Source organism: Echiichthys vipera (genome assembly GCF_963691815.1).
Source record: "Echiichthys vipera genome assembly, chromosome: 22".
In the NCBI taxonomy this organism is placed as follows: Eukaryota; Metazoa; Chordata; class Actinopteri; order Perciformes; family Trachinidae; genus Echiichthys; species Echiichthys vipera.
In genome coordinates this window covers 14,542,125-14,558,107 of record NC_139847.1, presented here as the reverse complement: position 1 = coordinate 14,558,107, position 15,983 = coordinate 14,542,125, and the positions used below count along the sequence as shown (strand labels likewise).

Here is a 15,983-nt window from a genome sequence, read left to right as displayed (position 1 = left end):
TTAAATTAAAGGTTGAATATGTAGAATGAGCAGAACACCGCCGTCTAGTGTCTCAAGTTTCGTAGTCGCAACAACAAAGTATAATTAAAAGCACTCGGGGTTGCCAAGTTGGTCAGACCCGGTCCAGTAGCCTACAGGGGACCGGAGTCTGTTTGAACCCATCCCCTCCGGCAAATCGCACCATAAAAACAAGTATTGCAGAGGAGTTTGACTGACAGTTAGCGTTAGCTGTTACAACTAAGTACACATGAAAGTTAGCTTGCAGATCAAGGAGAAACAGCGATTTGGGCATGCGTTTTAATGCGGTTGAACTCCTTTATCTTATATTGACCCTAGTTTTTGGCCGTCTCCAGTCACTCAACTGCTGGGACAAATAAAAACCCTGGCAACCCCAACGCCCACACCTCTGGCTGCTACAATGTAAACAGAACATTACAGAAAGTCATTGTCAAACCTGTCAAAATTAAAGAAAACAAACAATGAATTCAGACTAAATATATATATTTTATGGGAAAGCAATACTTTCATTCTATACACCTCAAAACGCCCCGTGGGTGCATTATTATTATTATTATTATTGTTATTATTATTTTAAATATAGCTTTTAATGAATATATATATTCAACCTTTAACTCACAAAAAACTGTCTTGGTTTCTCTTCAAATTACCGTAATGTGTGGAATAAATGTCGAGCATGAAATTGGTAAATCGCCCAGCAAGCTCACTCTACCCTCCAACGGGGTAACAATGGTTAAAAACCGTGACGGCCAATCAACCGTTTCCCTCGGACTCGTCGCCTCGACACGGTAAACGGCTTTGGCCTCGGGATGTTCGAGATTCGCTGGACAAGGGCGAATTCCCGCCTTCCGGTCGTTTGGCCTTCTTTGATTGGCTAGACCTTCTTCCAATCAGCGGCGTCAGAGCAATGTCGCTATGGTGACGGCGAGAACCGACCAAAGTGTCACATGACTGTCAGCTGACCACGTGTGGCAGGAAGAAAACAGTTGTAAACACGGTCAAAATAGCGAGAAGTTAGAAATACTTTGACGTGTACCTTTCATAACTGGAGTCGTAACTTTCTTTTAAGCACATGAATACGCGACACCAGCTGGTTGCCTGTTTATGCAACTCTTCCTCAAAATAATTCAGCTTAAGGCCCACACGGTGAGAGGAAAATATGAATTATCTTTAGCGGTGGAATCCATATTTAACCCTCCTGTTACCTTTAACGTTTAATATCTCTAAATACATGGTTGACATCCCTTTTTTTTGTGCATTATATTTATGACCTTTCCTGTTCAGTGTTGCGTAGACCAACTAGTCCAAACAGGATACATAAAGACAGATCAGATGTCCTCTACTCATTCTGTCCTGCTAAATACGGGGGTGCAGATGCCCCTCTTGGGTTTGGGGACCTACAAGTTGGTGGGTCCTGAAGATGTCTACCGGGCTGTGGACGCTGCGCTGGTTGCTGGTTATCGGGCCTTTGACAGTGCAGCAGTCTACCGTAATGAAGCTGACCTGGGCCGAGCCCTGAAGGAGCTCCTGCCCAAACACGGTTTAACCAGAGAGGACGTGTTCATAACCAGGTGATGTTTATGGGTTGTATCCACAAGGTTGTTTGCATTTATTGTAAGTTGCTTTGGATGAAAATGTCATTAAAAAATGTAGACCGTATGCAGGTACTGTCCTGTTTGACACTCAAAGGCATAGTGTGTGATTCTAACAACCCTCTCCCTCACTCATCCCTGCAGTAAGCTGGGCCCCAAGGATCAGGGTGAGAGGGCGATGGAAGGAGCCCTCCGCAGCCTGTCTGAGCTGGACTTGGGTTACATTGACCTCTACTTGATCCACTGGCCTGGCACACAGGGTCTGGTAGTGGCTGACCAACGCAACCCAGGTAAAGATTACATTTTTCCCTTCATGTGCCAATTTACATAGCAATGTATGTAAACGAATGAAAAAAATCAATGTAAAGCACGTGAAGTAACTCTTTGCTTTGGCCTGGTGTATCAAGTGTTTTCTGAATAAACGCTCCGCTCATTAAGAGATAAGATTCAAGCTGTCTTCTCACTTTCCTCCTCCATAATGTAGCTGTACTTGAGTCATACTGATGATGAGGTCCGAGTTAATATTTAATTCCAGGCAATCGAGCTCAGAGTTGGGTCACACTGGAGGAGCTGCATGTCCAGGGGAAGCTGAAGGCCATAGGAGTGTCCAACTACACACCAGCACACATGAGAGAACTGATGCAGAGCTGTAAAATCCCTCCTGCTGTGCTACAGGTACAGTGAACAGAGAGAAGAGGGATGGATAACATATAAAATAAACATAATAGTACACAAATGCCAAAATAAAAAGAGGAAAAAACAAGTTGTATGCACTGAGTCATAGAAAGAGCCAATGCAGACAGTGTGTTTTTGTTTCTTCAGGTAGAGTTTCACCCGAGGTTGTGCCAGAAAGAGCTGAGGAGAGTGTGTGAGGAGTACGGAGTGTGTTTCCAAGCGTACTCTTCTTTAGGGAAAGGAGAGCTGGTCACTGACCCTGTGATCATGGAGGTGGCACAGAACTGTGAACGCACACCTGCACAGGTAAACACACCGCCAGCCTCACTGACAGTGTTCAGTTAACATTCTTTTTTTTGCATAACACTTGGAAAACATTTAGGTTTTCATTTCTTTTGTTCCCCTCCAGGTCCTGTTGCGCTGGGCTGTGCAGCAGGGCGTCCCAGTGCTCCCCAAGTCGTCAAACCCAGAGAGAATCAAGGACAACGCCAGGCTTTTTGACTTCACACTGAGTGACGCAGACATGGACAGACTGTCAGCTTTGGACTGTGAACAGAAGTATTGCTGGGACTCATCTGAAGTGGCTTGATAGCACAAGTGGAACACACATTCTTATTTCTTTCTTCTTTAATGCAGCTGTTTGTTTCTGCTCTGACTGACAGTGATGTAGTGGTGGGAACCCACCACTAGAAGTAATGGGAAATTGGAGTTTAGACGCAAACCGCTCAGTTACTTAACAAATGCACTGGGCTAATGTCTTGATTCATATCAAAAGTACTGAAATACCTGATGGGGCATTTCCACCATAGGCACTGAGGACTCTCTCTGGGACACTCTGCTCCATTCAATGGGCTGCTTGATGGAACTGGCTGTTGGAAGTAGATGACGTACCCTACTGTGGAGCGCCCCTGATTGGATAAATGCAGTCTCTGCTTTCCGTTTCAAACAGGAAACAACATGTCAGCCTGCTCATAGGCAATACTGCTGCTGAATCTTTTATTTTAAAACTACATTGCCTAGTTTGACAGCTTTGTCCAAGTTTCGCGAGCCAGCCGCATTGCCCTGGATGGACTCATTTGAATAAAGTTGAAGTCTAGTCAACTTTATGCAAATACCCTACATACCGCTGAATGCACTGCAACCCCCATCCAAGCTCACGATGAGGATCACACCATGCACTGCATGATTGCTTCTCCGGCTCTCCATAGCAAATGAATAGAAGGCGTTGAGACGACCTTCACCAACACCTATGGTGGAAATGCCCTGTGAAAGTTCATTTTGAACATTAGCCAATAGGTTTTCCTGTTCATTGTGATCCATATGCCTTTAAACACCAAAAGCATTTTCTTCAGTTGTTGCCTACTGACCAAAACCTTATTCAAAGTCATAATCCCTAAGAATTGAGATAGTTGTTTCTAGCGGCCTCTTTGGCGGTAAGATGTAATTGAAGGCGATCCCTCCACCTTGTGGCGTTCATGGTCACTATGTGTGTTAATTTTTTTTTCTCTTTTGTAACCTCACACACACACACAAGTCACTATTACACCTTTGCCCTTACTCCAAGTCTGACTCAGAAGTTTGAAGTTCCTGATTTCCAATCACGATGAAACGCAGCATAACTGGCAGTGATGAGCTTGGCCTGCACACCAACCACTGTCAGCAGTGTCACTAACATGGCGCCACATTTGTATTTGGAGGGAATGTAGACCCAGACACACTCACTTTAACTCACTCTTTGGTAGATAGTAATTTAGCAGACAACTAACTAGATTAAAATCTCTCGGATTATAACTTTAATGTGCCAACATTTTAAGACTATTTTTTTTTCAATTCTTTGCTGACTCATTCTGTTCTTTTATCATACTCTTATAAACTATTAATATGAATTTTGTGTTCTAGCTTTCCCATTTGACTTTGTCTATAAAAATACAAAAATGTGCCATGAAAACATTATTACTTTATCAGTGTCCTTTGTACTATAGAATTTTAAAGAATTTCACAAGAAACTCACTTGAAAGCCACTCTTATATACCTGAAGTTGCACAGCTGTAGAGAAAACTAAACGTGTCTAAACTTGCATATAAAACCATAAGGTACCAGTTGATGTATTTCCGTCTTCCGGTTTCTTGGTTTTCTTTGACGCCGAGATCTTCCAATCAGAGGCGGCGGAGTGACGGCTAGACCCGCCCAAACTGTCAGATGACCGTCAAAGGGGGAGGCTCGATGTAAACTTACTTCTAACGGTCAAAGTCCAGTGTAAATAAGTACTGCGACAGTGACGCATTTTTATGCACCTCTCCTTCAAAAGAATTCAGCTGAAAGGGCCCTAAAGGTGAGATGAACATATGAATTACCCCATCTGTGTAATATAATGGGGTTCTTTATGCAGTCCACTGACTTCATCCAGCTCGCTACATTGTAGAACTCTAAAGTTTCTACCTCGCCATAGTTGTTGTATTCACATTCATTCAATTTGCATCGTTTTGGAAATGTTCAGTGGTGTTTAACAATATAGCTTTTTGATATTCAAGTGTCCTTATACAGCCACATAGGGATGTTCACCCACTGCAACCTAATCAGAGGGGTAAATCACAAGTTTTACCCCCATGCATTATTTAATCCATTCTTCTTCTGGACCCCGTTCAATTCAGGGGCCTGAGATCGATATGAGACAATATCATATGCCCATTCAACACAGTTGGTGACATTTGACATGATATCATTTGTCAATTTTATTGCTGAGGTCTTCCAGACATTTTTAAATGAAAAACAAATATTTTGAATAAAAAGAGTAAATATAAATGGGGAATTTTAAAAGAGAGGTGCCCCCCAGGGACGACGCTGTGTATCTATAATTTCACTTTGCATTGGTGATATTGGATCGTTGATAAATGAATTGATACCAATCCAGATCCATGTATCATTAAAGCCCTAACAGTGCCTTGCATCATGCAGCGTTATTATGATTCCCTCTGCTTTAATATTGCGGCTGCAACATTGTAGCATCATTGGTACTCATTTGCCATATAACACTATGACCTTTCTCTGTAAAAGGGCCATGGAAAAATCTATAGAAATCAATGTAACTGATCTCCACTGTACCCAGTGCAATACCAGTACGGATACAACCATGTTAATATTTACTACTCAAGAAAATCTCCCATTTTTTTCTCACTCAACTCTCTCCTTCTTTAACAGTGTTCCTAGAGCAAACAATCCAAACAGGGTAAAAAGAAAATAAGTGCCTTCATATCAGATGTCTTCCTCCATGTCCTCTACTCATTCTGTCCTGCTAAATACGGGGGTGCAGATGCCCCTCTTGGGTTTGGGGACCTACAAGTTGGTGAGTCCTGAAGATGTCAACCGGGCTGTGGACGCTGCACTGGTTGCTGGTTATCGGGCCTTTGACAGTGCAGCAGTCTACTGTAATGAAGCTGTCCTGGGCCGAGCCCTGAAGGAGCTCCTGCCCAAACATGGTTTAACCAGAGAGGACGTGTTCATAACCAGGTGATGTTTATGGGTTCATGTGCCTTCCACAAGAGCATAGCTTGTCAGCAAAGTGACTGACCCTTGATGTTTTATAGTACATTGGTGGAATATTTTGTTCCAGCAATTTTGTGAACATGCATCTTGAATTCAGGTAGAATATATACAAATTGATGTAAAATGAAAAATGCATGCCTATACTAGCTTTGGTTCCTGCATTACATCATTTTCTTATCTAATAATTCTAACAACCCTCTCCCTCACTCATCCCTGCAGTAAGCTGGACCCCATGGATCAGGGTGAGAGGGCGATGGAAGGAGCCCTCCGCAGCCTGTCTCAGCTGGACTTGGGTTACATTGACCTCTACTTGATCCACTGGCCTGGCACAGAGGGTCTTGATGAGGATGACCAACGCAACCCAGGTAAACTGCGTTTGTATGGCCTATACGTTAACTAATGTTAAAAGAAAATCAATGTAAAGCATGTAAAGTAACTCTTTGCTTTGGCCTGGTGTATCAAGTGTTTTCTGAATAAACGCTCCGCTCATTAAGAGATAAGATTCAAGCTGTCTTCTCACTTTCCTTCTCCATAATGTAGCTGTACCTGAGTCATACTGATGATGAGGTCCGAATTAATATTTAATTCCAGGCAATCGAGCTCAGAGTTGGTTCACACTGGAGGAGCTGCATGTCCAGGGGAAGCTGAAGGCCATAGGAGTGTCCAACTACACACCAGCACACATGAGAGAACTGATGCAGAGCTGTAAAATCCCTCCTGCTGTGCTACAGGTACAGTGAACAGAGAGAAGAGGGATGGATAACATATAAAATAAACATAATAGTACACAAATGCCAAAATAAAAAGAGGAAAAAACAAGTTGTATGCACTGAGTCATTGAAAGAGCCAATGCAGACAGTGTGCTTTTGTTTCTTTAGGAAGAGATTCACCCGAGGTTGTGCCAGAAAGAGCTGAGGAGAGTGTGTGAGGAGTACGGAGTGTGTTTCCAAGCGTACTCTTCTTTAGGGAAAGGAGTGCTGGTCACTGACCCTGTGATCATGGAGGTGGCACAGAACTATGAACGCACACCTGCACAGGTAAACACAAACTAGTGGCGCACTGATTGTAGTTATATCTGGGGTTAATCCGTGGATTGGGCAGGTCGAGTCACAAAAATGAAAAACCGTAAAACGTCCTGAAGAATTCTGAGTTGGTGAAATGAAACACCATTAATAAGAAAAACGTGAATGACATTCTCTAAAATGTGAACATACCAGACAGTTTCTTTTCTCCTCAGGCCCCATTAAGAGAGACGCTGTGCACATTTACGCAGAAGAAGAACAGCGTAACACTGATTATTTCAGAAGCTAAAAGTTCTATTTCCTCTGTCCGGTTTATAACTACCGTTTTTAGCGTGGCTTCCTAAAAATTCCCCAACACATGCAGTGGCAGTGCTGCATGCATAGAAACATTCACAATTACTGAAAGCAGCCTGACTCATCATTAAATAAAACACTCATACATCAATTATTAAAAGCCACGCAACCTACAGGGACTTGTCAGTGTTCAATTAACTTTTTATCTTTGTAGTGGTTAGCACTGTCGCCTCACAGCGAGAAGGTTCCAGGTTCGCATCCCGGCCTGGGCCTTTCTGTGTGGAGTTTGCATGTTCTCCCAGTCTCTGCGTGGGTTTCCACCGGGTTCTCTGGTTTCCTCCCACAATCCAAAGACATGCACGTGTTAGGTTAATTGATGACTCTAAATTGCCCGTAGGTGTGAATGGTTGTCTGTCTCTGTTTGTCTCTATGTGCCCTGTGATAGACTGGCGTCCTGTCCAGGGTGTACCCCGCCTCACGCCTGATGTCAGCTGGGATCGGCTCCAGCACCCCGCGACCCCGGGATAAGCGGTTGAAGATGAATGAATGAATTAATGAACACTTGGAAAACCTTTAGGTCTTTTGTTCCCCTCCAGGTCCTGTTGCGCTGGGCTTTGCAGCAGGGCGTCCCAGTGATCCCCAAGTCATCAAACCCAGAGAGAATAAAGGACAACGCCAGGATTTTTGACTTCACACTGAGTGACGCAGACATGGACAGAATGTCAGCTTTGGACTGTGGGCTCAAGTACTGCCGGGATGCATCGCAAGTGGTTTGATACAACTATTCGTCTTCGAGGATGCCTGTTTCTTTAGCTCTGACTGGCAGTCATGCAGTGGTGGGGAATCACTACCAGAATGAGGGGGCAATTTGAGTTAGACACAATCATCTCAGTTGCATAACAAATGCACTGGGCTGATGTAATGATTTATGTTAATGTGTGAACTAAGATATCTGAGAGGTCAAGCAACATGGGCCAATAATTGCTGTTAACAAATCTGAAAATGTGCTATAATTTTAAGACTAGTTCTGTATTCAAAGTATTATGGCTTTTGTGTTCTGGCTTTCCCATGAATTATGAATTACCACACATTTGCAATGAAAATATGAAATGTTTATGGCATCCTTTTTTACTGGAGAATTTTTTACATAATTACACAAGAGACTCACTTTAAAACCACTCTTAAAATGATTTATTCAGGACAGCATATACCAGAAGTTTCACAGCTGTAGAGAAAATTTACAAAAGTCATTAAAAAAATGAAAAGTAATCCAAAAAAAGAAAAAGATTCTATTTATTTTTCTCCACGCACATCTCCAGATTCAAGTAATACCACGGATGGTTGCAAACTGCCAGGTGCCCAGGCATGTTGTTCCTCTGGGATGCGTTCACTGCCACACATGTTTAATAGTCACAACCATAACATGACTCCTTCTAAAATGGCATTTCCATCATCAGCCGTTACATCTTTCTCACAGTTGCAACAGCAAACACACCCCATTGTGCTTTTTTTCTTGAGCATTATAGATGGCAGCGAGATGTAAAGTGTTAAGGCGGTAATTGGGTAAACAGACAAGGCTGGTTATGCTGTGTCATGTCACAGGTTCAAGGCAGTTCATGACAATGTTATTCTCTTTTAAATTCCATATTCTTATCTAGCCCCGAGCTCTCAACACCATGTACATATTCTGTCAGCTGATTCAACTGTACTTTTTGTCTCAAAGTATAGGTACAGGTCTACTGGGCGTGTTCAGATGTGAGAACATATTTACTGCACAATTACAAACACCCATTCCTGATTTTCCTGTTAGTGTGTGTGAAGAATCTGATATCCTAAAATGGGGAAGTCTTTTTTGGGGAGTAAGTCGCTTTAATGTAACAGCATCTGTTTGATTGTTTTAATAATACAATTATATTTAAATGTATAAATGGAGTTGGGAGCTTTCTACCACACGTGTTCAATTTAAAATGTTGAAGTGAATGTGTCATACACTGTCAGGGTCGCATGTTGCCAAACACATGGTAGACTTGGATGGATCTTATGGAAAGGTGGTGCCATTCAGATTGTCTACAATTCTCTGATTAAATATGGTCCCTAACCGAGTTTAGGAAAAGCTTTAAAAAAAGGCGGAGAAAAGTTTTAGTTTAGAGACAATAGAAATGCAGCCCCTCAGCTTGCACGCTCGGACACTTCACAACTCAACCCTACAAGTCGAGAGGAAGAGAGTAAGACACAAGTAGAACAAACCTATTACCATTTTCAATAATCGTATATTGAGAAAGAAAAGTCACAAATAGCCCAATGATATTTACCAAGCTTTGTAGAGGTGATGAGTTTTCAATCATTAATATTAATAATGTTTAGTATGTGCCATGTAGTCCTTAAAGGCCTGAATATAATACATAAAAAGCAAATCTAGCACCAGATCAGTACTTGTAGACCTAAGGCTCGATAGTTTAAGATCTCATTTAATTCACATCCCAATGCAGATGAAAGAGAACCACCCACATTTAAAGTAATTGTTTGGCAAACCCAACAGGACTGGAAACAGCATAGATGGTTTGGAAAAGTCAAGTTTAAATCTCTTCCAACTGTGTTTAAATGTGCCCAGACTCTTTCCATCTTCTACAGTACATGCACCGGGTACTGAATAAACGGGCCAAAGGCTGGTGTGTTGGCTCCTTGTACAGCAGTTAATTCATCCCCACCCACATTATAAATATGCACATAACATTTATCACAACAGCCGTGGATTGTACACTGCCTATTGCTAGGTTGGCCAAACTTATTAAATAGCATGGTGACCTTGTAAAATAGAAACTTGTAAAATAAAATTCTGGCTAAACCATGGGGCTTATAACCCCACCCCTGCAATTTGATAAAATATTAACACAATATTTACACATTAAAAACTTCCAACGTTTTTTTTTTTTGCTCATCCAAGGCTTTAAATAGATTAATATTGGTTTGTGCTTTCTTTTTTTAATATGTATGTTTAATGTCATTTTATCCAGATATAATCTAACCCTGAAGCTTTACAAAAGATAGTATTTCTGCATCGTCGGAGATTGTCCTTGTACAAGATTGTTCTTCTTTTGATAAATTTGAGATATAAAGCAGTTAATGATAGTCGAGTACAGTTGTTCAAAATGGTACTGGCTTGCAGGTAGTGGAACAGGAAGTTAGATAAAGACCCGAGTTCACCTCTGTTGCCTGCAGATTATTTTGGCACACAATTACAGTGGTCTCCATTAGCTTGTGTTTAAGCACAAACATTTGGATCAAGACAAACATTAGTAAAACATTAACATTGGTGATTTCCTCAAGACGACGAGGGAGGAAATTCTAACAGCATTCGAGGTGGCCTCAAATATTCAGCTGTTTTGATTTATCTCTCCATCTACAGTATATTGCATAGTGTTGATCGGAGAGAGCGCTGAAGCATCTTTTAACTGAGTGGGCACGGCTCAAATCCACTTATATACGTGTCTTTGTGTTTAAGAGATCATCTCTGCTCTTGTTTTATCCATTCTATGGGGATCAGATAGCCAACAGTCTAACCCCATGCCTGACTGACTTTTACCATTTCACAGTGGGCTGCCAAGCAATATCGTTAACATCACAACCAACAAAAATACAAAACAATTATTTCAATGTAATTACCAATGACATATAAAAATTACAAGGCTGGGACACATGGCCATGCCTTTGTGTTTGGATCTTTCTCTTTCTGACCAAACCAACCTTTCTTCCGTCCCTTCTCAGAGCAGTCCTTTTTGTTTTCTCACAGTTGTTTTTCTTGGCTTCCCCATTGCTTTCTTCTCATTCCCGTTGATTCCTCCATCCCTAAAAAAAACCTCACGTCGCTCTCATTTCCACTCTCAGTGCCTATTCAGTGCGGTGAGTGTGGTTATCATGGTGGTTGTGCTCTCCCTCTGTCTCCTGGTGACTAAAGAGGTAGCTCCACCAGCTTTTAGAGTGGTGCATCTGTTTGGACGTCCCAGCACTTTTCACCCTCCTCATTTCCTGCACAGAATAGTGACACAGTGTTAAAGGAGGACACCACCTAAATAAACAATTCCAATATGGTATCTGCATGGCCTAGGAAGGTTCATTCAATATTAGTGAACATAGGCTGCTTTCTCTCAAAGCCAGAAACCAGAAGAGTAGGTCTATAATGAGCTTAATTGTACTGTAGTGATGTCAGCCGTGAAACAGAAAACGTCCTCATAAACTCAGAACATCCCCATGTCAGTTACAACATCTTTTACAATTCATCATCTAGAGAGGAGTTCAGACTTGATACTCCATGACATAACAAATTTGACGGTAGGTTTTGAATTTAGGAGAAAGTTGTTTATGTTTACTTGTGGACTGTCTCAGACCATAGGAATAACATGTTTGGATTTTGAAAAAATGGCCTGGCTCTCCTTTAAGTTATACAATAAACTAATCAGTTATACAAGGTAAATCCCTTTTAAACCCTACTTCGATCCTCTGACGCCTCATTCTCACCCCTTTGTCTAACAGGCTGTCAAATTCGTCGCTCATCCTTCGGAGCTGCCGGCCGTATTTCTTTGCTGCCCACAACGCAGGGGGAGCTGACTTGGACCGTCCCCTGAATGGAGCTCCATCAGTGGGCGTACCAGCCTCGTCCTCCCCCCTAGCCAGGAACTCCTCCTCTCTGGAGATAGTGGAAGCGTGGGACTCTGAGTTCAGCCTGATGCGACCGGTTGCTAAGGGAGACAAAGGTGAGAGGGGTTTGAAAGCCTCACAGGAGCAGATATGAGATAAACATACAGGGAAAGAAAGCAATATAGAAATAGGAATATAGGAATATGAATCGCTAACTTTCACTGAAATGTGTTAAAAAATGTCAAACCAGGCAAATTATTATATAAATAGCTTCTCACTTTACTGCTTTGAACAGAGTTAGCTATTTTAAATGTAAATTAGGTTAAATTACATTTTGACTAACAAGGCAATTTCATTGTAATGGTCAAAAGTACAGCACAGTCAAACCTATGAGGGAAAAAGCAGATTGGATTTCTGCAAAATGAGGCATAAGACACAAATGATAGGACAAATTAGGGGGATATACAGACAGTAATCAATAAATGAGTGGTTTGATGCACTGATAACAAATGTTTCTCCCTTTTTTGTGCCAGAATTGAATTTGCATTGCAGCAAGTGCTGCAGAAAACTAGATTGTAGCAGACAACATGATAGAATATTGCTCTCTTTTTCTACAAAAACATAAATTATCATTAATAACAAGCAAACAAGCAGTTGTGGGTTTAGGTTTACGCTGATACACACTGCACTAGAAGTTGGTATTCTCAATGGTCTTGTATAAAATATTATGTATTAAAATGTCATATATATTGAGCTTGGAACTCTTATGAAAAAGAGTACTGACAGATGGGGCATGTTTGGATTAATGTGAAGGCTTCCAGTTCCAGACAAAAATGCAGCAATAAAGCAAGATAAACCTGAGTCCCATCTGGAGCAGGTTGTGGATAAAGATGCTCAAATATACTTTGGCAGGGTTAGATAAAGTATAACCATGCGGAGGCATCTTCTGCGGTTTGTTGTCCAATCTTCCACTCTTTTTCTACACTTAAAAGCTCTACTTCTTTAATTTCCATCTTCCTTTGAGATTTCTCACCTCCTGATCGGAGCTCAGGTAGGGTGAGGGAGTGGCGTTGAGCAAGCTGCTGCTCCTGCACAGTTGATGATTGGGTATTTTCTCCTTCTTCTACCTCCTCCGATGTCTCTGACTCGCTGTCGGAAATAGTGAAGTGTGCAGCCATGGTGACATCTGGAGAAGTGAGGTTTAAGAATACAGTTAGAAAAACAAAAAACTAAATTGACTGTGTATTGCAGACAATGGAATGCATGTAGCAGTAGCTGTAGTGTATTACAAATGTTGTCGTTATGTTTTAATGTCATTAAGCCCACAGCTGGCTACTAACAGTGTGTCCATGCACTTGACCTGTTTGAGAGAACTACAAACATACATGTTGTCCATACAAAATGAAATGACCAAAACAACATTTGCTCATCTCTGTTATAAAGATGAGCAAGGGGCAAAAAAAAAGTCTCTATAAGGCAAATGTGCTACAATTGACTGTCAAACAGCACATTGGCTAATTATTCAAGAATCATAAAATGGCACCATCCATTGTATCGCTGGTGCTGCCCCTATCTAACACACCCAGCCTATCTACTTCGCTTCGCTGTCCCTGATATTAGCCAGTCCAAAGGTATTCACGGTGTAACCATCTGCGAGATAACGGACTTGTTTTGCCAACACGGCCCCACATTTGACACCATTAACTGTTAGTTAGCATTACACTTCTGAAAACGACCGACCAGCACACCTTCTTCTCCAGTCAACACACTGGCTGGCTTGTTGTGTTGTTGTTGAATGAAGAGGACAAAAGAAACTTCCTAGAGGGCGGAAGCTGCTGGGGGCTAAATGAGCTAACAGAGTATGTAGAAAAATATGAATGAATAGCTTTTCTTACCCGAATTTCTTATAGTGCGAGCCCGAAAAGTGTGAGTGTGTCCTTAGTTGGCCTCATGCGGCCGCAGCTGTTGTTTTTGTTGACGGCGTCTTGTCTTTTGACTGTACAATACAGTTTAGCTCCTCGCTCGCCCAATCGCCGCGCGTCACTGCACCGCCGCTGCGCGCTGACGTCACTGTTGCGAGCTAGGACTGGGCTGGGGCTTTGTTTTTCTCACCGGCTTACCGTACTGTTCGCTGTAGACGCGCAACAGGATTGAATATGGACGGAGTTCAGGACGTTTTTTTAAATCAGAATCAGAATCGGCTTTAATGGCCAAGTATGCACACATACATGGAATTTGACTTCGGTAGGTGTTCACTCTCTCAGACAGGTAGACAAAGAAGCTAAGTACACATAAGTAAAAAAATATGTGTGCATACTTGGCCTTAAATCATAAATAAGTCATATAGTGTGGTCTGTACCTAGTCTGTAAAATGTCCTGAGATAACTTTTGTTATGATTTGGCACTATAAATAGAAATGAATTTGAATTAAACCAATACATTGTGACAAATAAACAAATAAACAATCCAGATGGCAAAAATAGACAGGCACATAAGTTATGGATATATACATGTAATATGAAGTAGGGTCTTAAATACAATTATACATATATAAAGAAAATGTACAGAATGAACATACTAAATGCAGCATTATGAGGCAGTACAACAGATCAGCTATTCAGTAGTGAGATGGCAGAGGGAAAGAAGCTGTTTTTTACATCTGGTTTTGCTGGTATACAGAGATCTGTAACGTCTGCCAGAGGGGAGGGGTTCAAAGAGGTTGTGACCAGGGTGAGTGGGGTCTTCAGTCATTTTCCCTGCCCGCTTTTTTTGTTGTTGCAAGATACAAGTCCTGGAGGGAGGGCACCTGTTTCCATTCCTATCAGTGGTGGTATTCTGATCCAATAATTAAGTAAAAGTAGTAATATCATAGTTTTATAATACTGCATTACAAGTTAAAGTCCATACTAAGACTTATTATGCAACAGAATGGCCCCTTTAAGATATGTATTCGTATATTGTATAAGTAGATGGCGGTGTTCTGCTCATTATCCATATTCAACCTTTTATAAACTATCTTTCAAATGTAAAACCTTTAATGTTGGCGTTAAAAGTACAATCCTTCTTCTCATAAATGTAGTGGGGTAGAGAAAAAAGGTAGCTTAATATGAAAATACTCAAGTAAAGAACAATTGTAAGCTATTTGTACAAGGCTTTATTGGCATGGTAGGCTTAAGGATTTTGTATAACTATATATATATATATATATATATATATATATATATATATATATATATATATATATATATATATATATATATAGTTGTGCTTTATAATACCACATGGTCTTTCTCAGCAGATTGACTGTCTTAGCTTAAAAGTCAAGTTTAATTTTTCATTCTTGACCTTGGAAAGAGAAGTTGACAAAAATGACACAACCCTAACCCTAACCCACATGACAGAAAGACAGACATCCATGGGAATACCTGTTTAGGCTATTAAACGAGGCCAAAGGTGAATCAAAAAGGAAGTAGACGGGGTGGGCAGAACCCACGTTACACAACAGTTATGTGAGATTTGCTTTTGTCAGATGCTGAGCCTGATAAGGGGAGGGTGGAGTACGATATAGTTGCCTCGGAGGTGTTTTTTTTGTTTTTATTCTGCTTTTTACGGAGCATGATGGAATAACCATTTAGATTTGTGGTAAGACCTGTTGGGCATCCACCAAAACGACAGCAAGAAGAAGGAAGGGCATCCGCCCTGTGTAAAGTCTTGTCTTTCTCTTCTTCCTCTCTGGGACATGAGAGGAGAATCTGATCAGATTGTTTCCATACCTTATGCAAGCAGCAGGTGGCGAGGCAGGGCCACAAACAGATTTTGTTCTGACGTTTGCTGAGCTGTGTACCTCTTTGGTCACACTGCTTCATCTCCAGTCACAGGTTCTGTGTTTTTTGCAGGGTAAAAAGGGAAAATCCCGCGTTTAGTTTCATATTTAATTTCCCCCTGATTGATGTAATAACATATTTTGCAACATGGGGAAAATGTTTCATTCTTCTTAAAAAATTGCATTATAAAATCTACGCCGATGGGGAAGAATACTGTTTCTCGTTTCCTCAAAAGCTGGCACTGCAGAAATAACGCGTATGACAAAGTTCTGCTTATGTGAAAAACATGTCCTCTGTTTCTTATTGTTGGTCAAAATCATTCCAATAGAGCAACACTGTATGTATGTACTTTGCTCTCTTGCACTTTCCTCACATCAACG

At 41.3% G+C, this 15,983-nt stretch overlaps 3 protein-coding genes across 4 annotated transcripts; 2 read left to right on the top strand and 1 right to left on the bottom strand.

Annotated features, from left to right (window-relative positions):
- The first annotated feature begins 1,000 nt into the window (after nucleotides 1–1,000).
- Nucleotides 1,001–4,145, top strand: LOC310964017 (putative oxidoreductase YtbE). 2 transcript variants are annotated; one of them, XM_083936988.1, is made up of 6 exons: nucleotides 1,001–1,164; nucleotides 1,303–1,589; nucleotides 1,755–1,900; nucleotides 2,146–2,285; nucleotides 2,433–2,591; nucleotides 2,695–4,145. In XM_083936988.1, exons 1-6 carry the CDS (start codon nucleotides 1,123–1,125, stop codon nucleotides 2,872–2,874), a joined length of 954 nt encoding a protein of 317 aa, XP_083793114.1. In that variant the 5' UTR covers nucleotides 1,001–1,122; the 3' UTR covers nucleotides 2,875–4,145. The 2 variants fall into 2 exon arrangements, with proteins under 2 accessions (XP_083793114.1, XP_083793115.1); XM_083936989.1 differs by having other exon boundaries at nucleotides 1,067–1,164; nucleotides 1,313–1,589.
- Nucleotides 4,146–4,501: 356 nt separating this feature from the next.
- On the top strand, nucleotides 4,502–7,920 carry LOC310963844 (putative oxidoreductase YtbE; the record flags this gene model as incomplete). Its single annotated transcript, XM_083936787.1, has 6 exons — nucleotides 4,502–4,617; nucleotides 5,484–5,792; nucleotides 6,048–6,193; nucleotides 6,420–6,559; nucleotides 6,707–6,865; nucleotides 7,741–7,920. The coding sequence occupies exons 2-6, from the start codon at nucleotides 5,542–5,544 to the stop codon at nucleotides 7,918–7,920; spliced, it is 876 nt and encodes a 291-aa protein (XP_083792913.1). The 5' UTR covers nucleotides 4,502–4,617; nucleotides 5,484–5,541.
- A 426-nt stretch (nucleotides 7,921–8,346) lies between these two features.
- On the bottom strand, nucleotides 8,347–13,816 carry badb (BCL2 associated agonist of cell death b). Its single transcript, XM_083936990.1, has 4 exons — nucleotides 13,675–13,816; nucleotides 12,813–12,965; nucleotides 11,660–11,880; nucleotides 8,347–11,170 (listed from the first exon to the last, which is right to left on the bottom strand). The coding sequence occupies exons 2-4, from the start codon at nucleotides 12,955–12,957 to the stop codon at nucleotides 11,033–11,035; spliced, it is 504 nt and encodes a 167-aa protein (XP_083793116.1). The 5' UTR covers nucleotides 12,958–12,965; nucleotides 13,675–13,816; the 3' UTR covers nucleotides 8,347–11,032.
- Nucleotides 13,817–15,983: the final 2,167 nt, after the last annotated feature.